Here is a 13,436-nt window from a genome sequence, read left to right as displayed (position 1 = left end):
AGCAGCATCGGCCTGAGCAGGCTAAAGAGCAGCATAGACCACAGCAAGAAGAGGAAACAGCATCTACTCCCGCAGTCGATGGGAGTCTTCTTATCTTGAGACCATAGAGGTTGCTACTGCCACCACTTTTTTTGGTGGAGGGCTGGTGGGGGAGGGGGGGGAGTGTGAGAGACATTGCAAGGGAGCATGTGTGTATGTGATGTAACTGGGAGAGAGCATCTATGTGATTGAGAGCCTGTGTGTAGAAGTGAGAGTGAGCGTGTGTGTGTGTGATGAGAGAGAGTGTGTGTGTGTGTGTGTGTGTGTGTGATGAGAGAGAGCTTGTGTGTGTGTGTGTGATGAGAGAGAGCTTGTGTTTTGTGTGTGTGTGTGTGATGAGAGAGAGCTTGTGTGTGTGTGATGAGAGAGAGCTTCCACCAGGAAGTCTTACAGATCAGAGTGGAAGAGGTTCTCTGCCTGGTATGAGGGGCATGTCTTAGATGCATTCACATGCCCCCCTCCCCAAGTTCTTGGACTATTTGTGGCACCTTTCTGAGTCTGGGCTTCAAACCAGCTCAGTCAGGGTTCATCTTAGTGCCATTAATGCATACCATCGGGGTGTGGCTGGCAGTCCCATCTCGGTACAGCTTTTAGTTGGTCGTTTTTATGAAAGGTCTGATTCAATTGAAACCCCCTATTCGGCCTCCTGTTTTGTGTCCTGGGACCTCAACATTTTCCTAGCACAGTTCATGCATCCTCCCTTCAAGCCTCTACACTCCTGTGACCCAAAGTTCCTCACCTGGAAGGTTATATTCCTAGTGGCACTCACTTTGGCTCGTAGAGTTAGTGAGCTTCAGGCCTTGGTCACGTACCTGCCATACACAGTTTTTCATCCCAAGTTCCTGCCTAAGGTTGTGACTGACTTTCTCATCAATCAGTCCATTGTCTTGCCCACCTTCTTTCCGAGGCCTCATTCCCACCCGGGGGAACGGGCTCTTCATAATTTGGATTGCAAAAGGGCTTTGGCTTTGTTTGGAACGCGCAGCAATTTAAAGGCAATCCACTCAGCTCTTTTGTATCTTTCGACAACAAAAGGCTGGGAATTGCGGTGGGTAAACAGACTCTATCTAATTGGCTAGTGGACTGCATTGCTTTCTGCTATGCACAAGCGAGCCTTCAGCTGGGAGGCCGAATGAAAGCTCACACTGAGAGGACCATGGCGGCAATGGTAGCCTAACTGCGGGAGGTTGCTGTTGCTGAGCAGCGATGTGGAGTTCCTTAACACATTAACTGCCCACTACTTTTTGGACAAAGATGGTTGACAAGATAGTGCCTTCAGCAAGTCTGTTCTCAGTAATATCTTCAGGTTTGGATCCAACTCTTCCTACCTAAGGCCCCTTTTGGAACTAGGCAGTCTCCCTGTTGACCAACAGCACCACAGTTGTGCCGATTGACACCTTATTCGGTGACTGTTGGTCTTCGTTGTGGCCGGGAGCAGCCTGGAGCTTGGTATTCACCCATCTGTGAGGACCACCATCCTGCTTGTCCTAGGAGAAAGTGCAGTTGCTTACTTGTAACAGGTGTTCTCCTAGGACAGCAGGATGTTGGTCCTCAGGAAACCCACCTGCCACCCTGCGGAATCGGGTCGTCATGCGTTTTATTTTTTTTTTCACGTGTATGTTTTGCTGTGTTACAAGACTGAAGGGGGACCGCGTGTGGATGCACGGATAGTGGCATGCTGGGCATGCTCAGTGTGCCAGTTAAAGCTTCTAGAAATTTTGACAAGTTTTCCATGCCAGGCTCCATCTTATGTCACCCATCTGTGAGAACTAACATCCTGCGGTCATAGAACACCTGTTACAGGTAAGCAACTGTACTTTTTCCCAATAGGCGGTGTATTGATGTTTTAGGGCCCGATGTAATATGTGCAGTGTTGCCTTTTCTTAGGCAGTTTTGTTACTATTTGAGTGTTGGCAGTTAGTGCTGTTCTGGTATGGGAGGATTACTATATATGTAATTTCTATTCAGAGAGAGTACTCTTATCTTTCCCTTGAGTCATTCTTAACGAGAAAAGTAATACTTAAGCTTTTTTAAAGTTTCCGCCATGGATTGTAATAAGTAGTGTGTCACATGTGTGAGTGTTGACCATCAGGTGTGTCACGATGGGGAAAAAGGTTGAGAGCCATTGCTTTAAGGCAGGGGTCGGGAACCTTTTTGGCTGAGAGAGCCATGAACACCACATATTTTAAAATGTAATTCCGTGAGAGCCATACAAGACCTACTAAATTAATTTACTACAACCCCTACTCTCCTGATGCCCCCCCAAGACCTGACAAATTAATTTACTACAACCCCCCACCCTCCTGACCCCCCCGCCCCCCCAAGACCTGCCAAAAGTCCCTGGTGGTCCAGCGGGGGTCCAGGGCTCGCAGACAAATCTTTAATAAAAAAAAAAGTAAAAATCTAACAAAAGCCCACACCCTCCAAGACCTCCAAAATTAATTTACTACAACCCCCCCCAAGACCTGCCAGAAGTCCCTGGTGGTCCAGCGGGGATTCAGGAGTGGTCCGGGAGCGATCTCCTGGACTTGGGCTTGTCGGCTGCCAGTAGTCAAAATGGCGCCGACGGCCCTTTGCCCTCATTTTGATTACTGGCAGCTGACGGCCCTTTGACCTTACTATGTCACAGGGGCTACCGCCGCCATTGGTCGACCCCAGTGATAAAGTGAGGGCAAAGTGCCGTCGGCGCCATTTTGACTACTGGCAGCTGACAGTCCAAGTCCAGGAGATCGCTCCCAGACCGCTCCTGGACCCCCGCTGGACCTCCAGGGACTTTTGGCAGGTCTAGGAGGGTGGGGGGTTGTAGTAAATTAATTTTGGAGGTCTTGGGGGCATCAGGAGGGTGGGGGGTTTTGTTAAGATTTTTACTTTTTTATTAAAGATTTGTCTGTGAGCCAGATGCAGCCATCAAAAGAGCCACATCTGGCTTGCGAACCATAGGTTCCCTACCCCTGCTTTAAGGTGTTCTGGAGATCTTACATACCCCTTCACATCTGGGTAGTGCAGACAGCACTGCAGCACAATCTATTGGAGAAATGCAGATGTCTGTAGAATTATCCAGTCCTTGGGGTGACTGTGTATAATCCCTCAAAAGCAGTGCTGTTTTTTGCCTGACCTGAACCAGAGTGAATGAAGAAATGAATGTGTCATGACTGATTGACAGTGTGGCAGCTACCTTAAATCATGTTTTAGCTGATATTGTAAGTTATGAGGCATTACCTGACTGCCCAGTAATAACTAATAAAGGGCTATTCACGGAAGACATGTAGAATAATGTCATTCAAGGAACTTAGTACTGGATCATTTTTGTAAAACATTCCAGAGCTTTCTACATGTTCTACTGAGCATGTGGGGGTTGCCCCATGTCGGTGCATGTGGGACTTGCCTCAGTTTTTTTCATGTGTGGTTACTTCAGGATAGCTTCTCTTTTTGTCAATATATATATATATATATATATATATATTTATTTTTTTTTAATTTTCAGCCTTTTGTCAACTGTTTTTTCTTCTTGGGCATTTTTTAAAATAGGTTTCCTGCCTGCTCCTGACCCGGTAAGCTCCAGAGTTAGATTTTGCGGTGTTTGTAGCTTATCTTTCTGTTTTGCAGCTTTGGGCCTGTACACCATCGTTGCACCTCAGAGGTGGCATCAGTTGTGTGTTTGGTTTTTTCATAATTTTGTGATTTCACTGTATTTATTTCTTCAGTGATGTCCAAGAAGCATGCCTGCAGCTTCAAGAAGCATGTTCGATGCACTCGCATAGACGGTCATTTTCAAACTTCGCAGAGGGTAAAGTCTGCAGATACTTTTTGCCTGCAGATTTTAGATCAGATTTTCAAGGCAGGCTTATGGGCAAAAGTCTGCCTTGAAAATTTTGCTGGTTATGCTGGATATACACAGGAATATACACGTGAAAGGAGCAGGTATAACTTTTCACGCATTCATTTAAAAATTGAAAGTATGTGTGTAAATCCCACTCCAATTCCGCCACCTGGAACACCTTTTAGTATGCGTATAAAAGTATGCGTGGAATCATGTTCCGAATGTACTTTTTATGCACATAGATGCTGGGGCTATTTTTTGCGTGTAAGTACTTTTGAAAATTGTCTGCGATGGATATTTTGGTGATAATCACGTCAACTGCATTCAATGCTTTTGCTTCAGGCATGATATCTTGGGGTTCGGCACTGCCAGTGTTTGTTTCAACAAGAGCAAAATCTATATTTACCCTGAAAAATGGCAAGTTATTTTTTCCCCTCTGATTTCTCCTGTTTTTGTTCCTGTTATATAAACCCTGATAAATTTGCAGGAAAAATGAAAAAGAAATCTGAAAATGATGGTCCCTGTGTAATTCGTAATTTTATGTTTGACTGGTAGCACTAATAAAGCAATTAGATTTGTGTTTCTTTACAGTTGTTTTGTCTAGTAATTATATGATTGTATGTACCCTGCCTCAAACTTATGGATTGTGTGGGAAATACATATTTATTTTTTATTTATTTATTTTATTTAAAACTTTTCTATACCATCATTAAGTAGCTTCCGTCACAACGGTTTACAGTGGGCACATAAAGATAGGGATGCTGAGACAATTTACACAAGTGCCATATCAGTTTGGTACCTAGTTTTTTTTATAATAAAATAATTGGAATGTGATACAATATTGTTTGGAGTTTTTTTATTTTTTCAGAAATAAAAGCAATACTAATTTTATAAGTGTCACTTTATCTTAACGTGAATGATGATAAAATAAAGTAATATAGAATAAAATACAGCTACACACGTATTGATTGTGGTGGTGTGTGTTTGATATTCATTTTCATTTGTTCCTACCACGCACTTCGCCGGTTTCTCTACTCCCCCACTCTTTTTGATAAGCTTGCTTAAATAGCCAGGTTTTTAAGTGTTTTCGAAAGGATTTATTGTCACTTTGTAACCTTAACTCTAAAGGCATGGTGTTCCACAGTATGGGTCCTGCTAGAGACAGAGCTCTCTCTCTTACTTGGGTGAGTCTAGCTGTTTTTAAAAGTAAGAGGGCAGGAAAATTTTCAGTTTCTTTCTTAAGAGAAACAGGATGAATTTGTTTGCCTAATGGACTCAGGAGAGGAATAAGGAAAGCCATCGGTCAGGGTGACCTATGATGCTTTCAATATGATATTGAGAGCCTTTCCCATGACTACTGCAGATATTTATTGTACCTGAATACTTATCACTATTGTATAGCACTACATACTTCCAGTAGCATTATAAAAATTAAAAAAAAAATTAAATTGGAGTGTACATACTCATAGCTGTGAGTCTCAGACCTAAGAACAAACATGCGGGACAGGCATAATGTGCCGTGTACTGGAGAAAATCTCTTTGGGAATAAGGTCAAGGAAGATGTGACTCAAAGGACCCTAACTCTAATTTAAATATATAATATTAACATCCAGAATTTTATTGTTTACACATGTTATATAGCCATAACTTCAATATATTCTTACATACATATATAGATACATAAACATGTAAATCTACACAAAGCATATCCCATATGTCTAACAATATTTACACATTAAAATTACACATTTTATAATCATTACACACAGCATCCGCATATATATATAAAAAAAAAAACTTTCACATATAAAATACTCCCGCCAACAAGGGGCCATTGTTTTGCCCTAACCAGGCTTCTTCAGGGGGAATACCACTAGATTTTCTCCATATTAAAATGTATATTTTCAACCCATTGTAATAACTGAGAATTATTACTAAGATGGAAATTCCTCCAGTTAACATCCTCTTCTGAAGATTTTAATTCACATATATTTTCAGCCTCATTGTGCCAGTGGCTATGCAAATTTAAATGCATACCAATAACTTTGAGATAATCTCATGATTTCTTAGAGGAAAATCCCTTTTACTTATGCTGATCTTCTTGCAATGCTGGGATTACCTGGGGCTGAATCCATTTCTGAGCCAAAGAAAGATCCCCTTTTGATTTCTTTGCATAAAGCCTCATGTTTCTTCTCTATTGTGGAGGCCATTCAAGAATTGATTGATCTTGTCCCGGAAGCTAATTTTAAAGGGGGAAGAGTTTTTTGGAAGGACTATACCCCCTGGAACCAGCTATGAGAGAGCAATTGTGCTTTCCAAAAGTGGATGCGCTTGTGTGTACCATTACTAAACTGACGACTATTCCTGTAGGAGGAGGAGTGGCCTTGAGGGATGCACAGGATAAAATTGAGGTATCCTTAAGCAGGCCTTTGAAGCAAAGTAAATTTGCAGATAGCTTCTTGTTGTTCCCTGATGGCTTGCTCTTGTTTACTTCTCTCTCAGGAAGTCTATGAATCTGGTGTGAATTCCAGGGCAGTGATGGAACCAGCAGTCACTTTTTTGGCAGATGTGGGCTGCGATTTAGTCCGCACTTGGTCAAGAGGGGTAGCTTAGGTAATAACAGCCAGGCATCAGTTATGGCTGAGAAATTGGTCAGCTGATGTGGCCTCCAAGTCTAACCTTATGAAGTTGCCTTTTAAAGGCTTGCTCTTGTTTGGGAGTGAGCTAGAGAAAATGGCCAATAAGTGGGATGAGTCCCAGGTTCCTTGGTTGCCAGAGGATAAGAAAGAAATGCCGCGCTCCTTCAGCATGAGATGTTTTTCTAGGAGATCCAAACGTTTTCAACCCTAAAGAGGGGGCAGCCTTTCAGAGGGCTCGACCTTTGGGTATGTCTCAGTCTTTTCATCCCAGGCAGTCCAGATGGGGCACAGGCTCAGGAAGTGGAGCCCCCCAAGCCTTCCAATGAAGGGGTGCTGACCCACCCTGGGGACAGGAGATACGTTGTCTTTCTTTTATTGGTGATGGGTTGAAATCACGTCAGACCAATGGGTTCTGGAAGTGATACGAGATGGCTATATGCTGGAGTTTCGCAGTGTTCCTTGGCACATGTTCATGGTATCTCCCTGCAACTCTCCGCAGAAGAGACTGGCAGTGGAGTGTACGTTGTCGAGACTCTTCAGTCTGTGGGCTGTGGTTCCAGTGCCCACATCTCAAGAAAATACGGGCCATTTAATTTGTTGTGCCCAAGAAGGAGGGCTCTTTTCGCCCCATCCTGTATCTCAAGAAGGTCAACCATCATTTGCATGTGACTCACTTTCGAATGGAAACCTTGCACTCAGTGATAATGGCAGTACAGTCGGGGGAGTTTCTGATGTCTCTGGATTTGTCTGAGGCGTACCTGCATATTCCCATCTGGCAAGAGCATAAACTATTTTTGCAGTTTGGGGGGTGTCATCAGTTTTGAGCTCTACCTTTTACCGTATTTTTCGCTCCATAAGACGCACTTTTTTTCCCCCAAAAGTGGGGGGAAAATGTATGTGCGTCTTATGGAGCGAATATAAAAAAAAAAAACTAAAAATCTAACAAATCCCCCCCCCCCCACCCTCCTGACTCCCCCAAGACCTGCCGACTTAATTTACTACAACCCCCCACCCTCCTGACCCCCCCCCAAGACCTGCCAAACGTCCCTGGTGGTCCAGCGGGGGTCCAGGAGCGGTCCGGGAGCGATCTCCTGGGCTTGGGCCGTCGGCTGCCAGTAATCAAAATGACGCCGACGGCCCTTTGCCCTCACTATGTCACTGGGACCGACCGCTGCTATTGGTCGGTCTCAGTGACATGGAGAGGGCAAAGGGCCGTCGGCGCCATTTTGTTTACTGGCAGCCGACGGCCGAAGCCGAGGTGATCGCTCCCGGACCGCTCATGGACCCCCGCTGGACCATCAGGGACGTTTGGAAGGTCTTGGAGGGGTCAGGAGGGTGGGGGTTGTTAATTAATTTAAAGGGTTGGGATGGGTTTTTTTTGGGGAGGGAGGGGTTCCCAGAGAGAGAAAAGTTTTCTGATCTGGGGAGTGGACCGAAATGGCCCTCCCCAGACCCGAAAACAAAATGGGGAGAAAAAAAAAAAGCTATGCACTCCCCTAATTTGCTCCATAAGACGCCCAGACGCAGAGCCGGTTTAGCACAAATTTTTTTTTTTTTTAATTTTCCCCCTCTGAATCCTAGGTGCGTCTTATGGTCAGGTGCGTCTTATGGAGCAATACGGTAATTTGGCCACTGCGCCCAGAACCTTTCCAAGGTTATGATGGTGGTGGCGGCCAAGATGAGAGGTTGGGATCCTGGTACACCAGTACTTGGACGACTGGCTGATTCAGCCAAGAGTCTGGAAGAAAGCCTCCAGGTTTCACGCAAGGTGATCTCCTTGTTGCAGTAGCTAGGTTGGGTGGTAAACTTAGCCAAGAGCAATCTACAGCCATCGTAGTTGCTAGAGTATCTCTGTGTTTGGTTCGACATTAAACAGAGCAGAATGTTCCAACCAGAGGGCCATATTCAGAAGCTGAAAGAGCAGGTGCGTCTATTGATGAACCCAGTTTGCCCAACAGTATGATCCTATCTACAAGTGCTCGGATTGATGGCAGCATCCCTGGAGGGTGGTGCCCTGGGCAAGGGTGCATATGCGTCCTCTTCTTCAGAGCACTCTGCTGTCTCGTTGGAGCCCACAGTCACACTTCTATTCGATTCGGCTTCACCTACCAATGGTGGCCTGCACTCACCTGCAGTGGTGGTTAAAAGCAAATCATCTAAGAAAGGTGATTTCCCTAAGATCACCAGATTGGCTAGTACTCATGACAGATATGAGCCTCCAGGGTTGGGGAGCTCACTGTCAGGAGCTGAGGGTGCTGGAATGCAGAAGAGTCTCTATGAAACATCAATCAGCTGGAAACCCGTGCAATCCGTTTGGCATGCTTGCAGTCTGGTGACAGATTTGTAGGGTTCAGAGGTCCGGATAATGTCAGACAATGCAATGATAGTGGCTTATATCAATCTGCAGGGAGGAACCAAGAGCCAGTAAGTGTCGCAGGAAATAGCCCAACTTATGGAATGGGCAGAAGTGCATCTTCAGGAGATCTCAGACTCGCACAAGACAATGTAAGAGCCGACGTTCTCAGCAGACAGTCTGGATCCAGGAGAATGGGAATTGTCAAACGAGGCATTTCAGCTAATAGTGGATCACTGGGGCCTTCCGTTTCTGGACCTGCTGGCGACTTCTTGCAATGCAAAGGTTCCTCACTTTTTCTGTCGCAGGAGAGATCCAAAGTCTTTGAGCATTGATGCCCTCATGCTGGAGTGATTGGAGTACAAGCTGCTGTTTGCTTTTCCCCAGTGGCCCAAGTTGGGCAGAATGATTTGGAAGATTCAAAAGTCACAGCGGGGTGGTGCTTCTGGTGGCACCAGATTGGCCCAGGAGACTGTGGTATGCAGACTTGTGAAGGACTCTTCCCTCTGGTTTCTGGAAAACAGGGCTTTGCTACAGCAGGGGCCTGTTCTTCATGAAGATCCAACTCTATTTTGTCTTATGGTATGGCCCTTGAGAGGACTCAATTGCTGAAGTGTAGATATTCTACTGCGGTGATTGCTACTTTGCTATGAGTGAGAAAGTTCTCCACTTCCTTAGTCTGTGTGGGTTTGGCGAATGTTTGAGGCTTGGTATGAAGATTTGAGGGATTTTTTCTCATTCAGTTAAGATCCCGCTCATTTTGGAATTTTTGCAGGATAGATTGAATAAAAGGTTGGCTCTTAATTCATTAAAGGTGCAGGTGTCAGCTCTTGCCTGTTTCTGAGGTCAGGTGAATGAATAGTGGACCCTTGTCGGCTCATCCGGATGTGACCTGTCTCTTGAAAGGAATGAAGCATTATCACTCTCCCTTGTGGAGGCTTAATCTGGTTTTGGATTTTTTAATGGGCCCTATTTTTCAACTGTTGCGTAACCTTTTCTTGAGGTTACTGACCTTGAAAACTGTGTTTCTAGTGGCAATTTGTAATGCTTATCAAGTCTCCAAACTGCAGGCCTTGTCTTGCCAGGAGCCGATTCAACGAGTGACTCTGGGGGCAATACAGCTGCATACTGTTCCTTCCTGTTTTTGCCAAAAGTAGTCTCAGATTTTCAGTTGAATCTGTCCATTTCCCTGCCTTCTCTGGACATGGAAAGAGATAGAGGAATATTGCCTGTTACTACCCTTGGATGTCAAGCGGCATATTTGAGGGTTTCTAAAAATCTCAGGAAGATGGATCACCTGTTTGTACAGACAGGTGGATCCACCTTCCTACCCTTGGCTGCTGAATAGTTGTGCTATGGTCCTCCTGTGTGGCTATGTGTTCCAGGGAGTACTGGTAAGTGTCAGTCCAGTCCCTAGACTAGTGTTATTGCATTCCTTGACTGAGCTCAGTGATTCCTGTTGGCTGAGTACTAGAGTGGTTGGTTGTTTAATAATCAAGTTTTTGTTAGTTTGTCCATAGTCTGCTTTTGCAAAGAATACTGGCAGGCTGATGTCTGTGCAGGGGTATATATACTGTGACATCAGCTTTGCTCCATCTCCAACTGCTGGTAGAGGTGCATAAACCACTGATGTGTATCCATCAGTCTGTACTAAAGAAAAGGAAATTATCAGGTAAGTACTAATTTCTCCTTATCCAGCACTTTTCTTTTAGACTTATCCGGGTATGTAAGATAGCCAGATAAGTCCAAAAAGCACTACTTAGATGGGTAAGTAGTGCTTTTCAGACTTATCCAGCTACGTGCAGCTACTTAGTTAGAGAAGTCCGAACTTATGTGCCTCGTGGATTCTACATATGCGAGCATGTTTGCACACCCGTACTCGTATTGTATAACTTTGCATGTATCATTTGCTTGCAGGTTATAAAATACTGTAGCAACTTTGCCCGTGACCATATACAGACCTATATGGGTGCACGCGTGCAGTTTTGAAAGTTATCCTCACACGATGTAGAAACAAAGATGTATAACCCTGGAACTCAGAGCTGCTGCTTAAGAGAAGACCAACAATCTAGAATTATAGGTGAATTTTAAAAGCCTGGCACGTGCCAAAATCATGAGATCCGCGCATATGTAAGGCTTACTTGCCATATTTTAAAAGCTGCCCAGATGCACATGCATCTCCTGCAGTGTGTTCATCTCGCTCAGATTAAAAAAGGAGCATGGTGTGGGCATTTCGAGGCATGGCCAAGAGTTGTCCTTAAATACTAATGCGCCCGGGCGTTCATGGTGCTGGACCTGGGTGTAACTTTACTTCTGCTTTTGACAAAGTTTGTCTAAATAACCCCAGTACTAGGTATCGCAGAAGGGTTTGAAGGGTCTGGGTTAACTGGGGAGAAAGCATAGAATTGCCATTGGACTGACCCAATTGGGGTGCATCTAAGTGTTGGCAAAGCAAGTGAGTGCAGGTGTGATATAGGCTGAACTATATACTGTAATTAGGAATTCTTTGTATATTTGTTTAGTCCCAGGAGTTGATGTAGTAATACATAGTTTAAAGTGATCATAGAAGTTGAAATATTGATAATTCAGAGATATGAATGCCAATGACGGTTTTCAGAAACTGACAAAATATGAATTTTTCTTCAGAGCAGGACTCTTTATTAGCAGCCTATAACGGTAAATTTGATATTGTCCGAAACAAGAGCCCTATAAGCAAAATGGCCTCTAGCTGGGTGAACTTATGTACTTGCTAAATCCTAGGCATATAATTACAGAATGCTGATCACTTTTAAGCAACTCTAATATTTTATGACTTTTTTTTTATTGGTCAGGTGAGAATAAAATGACCGTTTCTGAATCGTGTATTAGCAATCAATTGCTTATGCTGGAGAAGTGGACAAATAATCCAGACTTTCTGAAACGCCAAGTTGGATTCTGTGCCCAGTGGAGTTTAGACAACCTCTGTAAGTGAAACTTCTTGTATATGACGGTATTTAAGCTATAATAATGACTGTGTGAGACTAGAAAGGAAGGGCCTGTTATTTTGGTAACAAGCTGCCCTCATATTAAAAAAGAAAATACACAAATGGCCCGTTTCCATTAAAGACACTTTTTGCCCGTTGGCAGTGTTTGTGTGTGTTTTCTCATTTGGGGCAGTTTCTAGCTAGGGATTCCCCATATGTTATCCTAATTGTCCTTGGAGAAAACAGTTGCTTACCTGTAATAGATATGCTCCGAGAATAGTAGGATATTAGTTCTCATAAAATACGCCCACCTCCCGTTGTAGATGATGGTTCTTGTCCACTAAATTATGGACTGAAGGGGCCCAGTGTGGAGTTCTAGCATGCTGCACATGCCCAGTAGGGCATGCTCATAGTTTTTAGAAACTTTGAAGTCAAATGTTTGTTCTGAGCTCCAACAGATAATATCATACCATGTGTAAGGACAGACGTCCTGCTGTCCTTGGAGAACACTTCTTATAGTAAGCATCTCTGCTCTACTGCATATCCTGGGAAAAAGGAAGCACTGGAGAAGGCAGAGAGACAAAAAAGAAAAGTTAAAGGAAAAACCCAGAAAAAGTAATTGGGGGAAAAGACAGGCAAGATAAAAATAGATTATTTTGAAATCCTGGCATGTACTTTCTCCCTGCTGTAAAGCAGATGTAAAGTACCCACCCACTCCGAATCTTCAAAGGGGAACTCCACTTGCATAATGTGCATATGGTACTTCCAACAAAACTTCACCAGTGCTATATTCAGCATGTCGTTAAGGGTGCTCGGTGTAACCTTTGTACACCCAACTCCTTGCTCTCCCAGACGTCAATACTCCAAATGGCTAATATTGAGGACCGTTTTCAAAAGCCATTTACCTGATTAAAAGGGCTATCTGAAAATTGCCAATCCTTCAACCTGCAAAAATTAAGTGTTGGGTTCCACAGTGCACAGACCTTTAGCCAGGTTAAGGAGAGGCATCTTGGGGCCTTGTTTTGGGTGGGATTAGAAAACACATTGCATTTTCAGAAGTATGAATGCTATTTCCTAGCCAAATTTAGCCCGCACTAAAAGCAGTTGCAAAGTCAGCAGACCTGCTGTACCCGTGGGCAGCTTTAAAAGTATCTTTGTCTTTGCAAAATTCGTATAATGCCTATGGATACAAAATATCCAAAGACTTTGCACTCGGGCGGGCTGTTTTGAAAATTATCCCTATTAACAGGTCGATACAGTACAGTGTGCTCCGTCGGAGCGCACTGTCAGCCTGCTCTGGACGCGTGTTTTCCCTTACCCCTTATTCAGTAAGGGGAGGAAAACACGCGGCCCACCCGCGGCACCTAATAGCGCCCTCAACATGCAAATGCATGTTGATGGCCCTATTAGGTATGCGCGCAGGATCCAGTAAGTAAAATGTGCAGCCAAGCCGCACATTTTACTCTAAGAAATTAGCGCGGACCCAAAGGTCGGCGCTAATTTCTTCCGGCGCCAGGAAAGTGCACAGAAAAGCAGTAAATAACTGCTTTTCTGTGCACCCTCCGACTTAATATCATAGCGATATTAAGTCAGAGGTCCCCAAAAGTAAAAAAAAAAGTTAA

The 13,436-nt window shown here is 44.1% G+C and overlaps 1 protein-coding gene across 2 annotated transcripts in view; it reads left to right on the top strand.

Annotated features, from left to right (window-relative positions):
* The window catches only part of RSPRY1 (ring finger and SPRY domain containing 1), a 152,125-nt gene that overhangs the window by 98,592 nt on the left and 40,097 nt on the right, over positions 1 to 13,436 (top strand). For both annotated transcript variants that reach the window (XR_003857735.1, XM_029608734.1), the window contains exon 8: positions 11,683 to 11,814. Coding sequence is in view for 1 of the 2 variants with exons in the window: in XM_029608734.1 (XP_029464594.1) it covers positions 11,683 to 11,814 (132 nt within the window). In the remaining variant the exon portion in view is untranslated. The remainder of the gene's footprint in view (positions 1 to 11,682; positions 11,815 to 13,436) is intronic.

The sequence above is a fragment of the Rhinatrema bivittatum genome, chromosome 7 (genome assembly GCF_901001135.1).
Source record: "Rhinatrema bivittatum chromosome 7, aRhiBiv1.1, whole genome shotgun sequence".
Classification (NCBI taxonomy): Eukaryota; Metazoa; Chordata; class Amphibia; order Gymnophiona; family Rhinatrematidae; genus Rhinatrema; species Rhinatrema bivittatum.
Note: the sequence above shows the minus strand (reverse complement) of the source record. Positions and strands in the feature narration are given on the sequence as shown.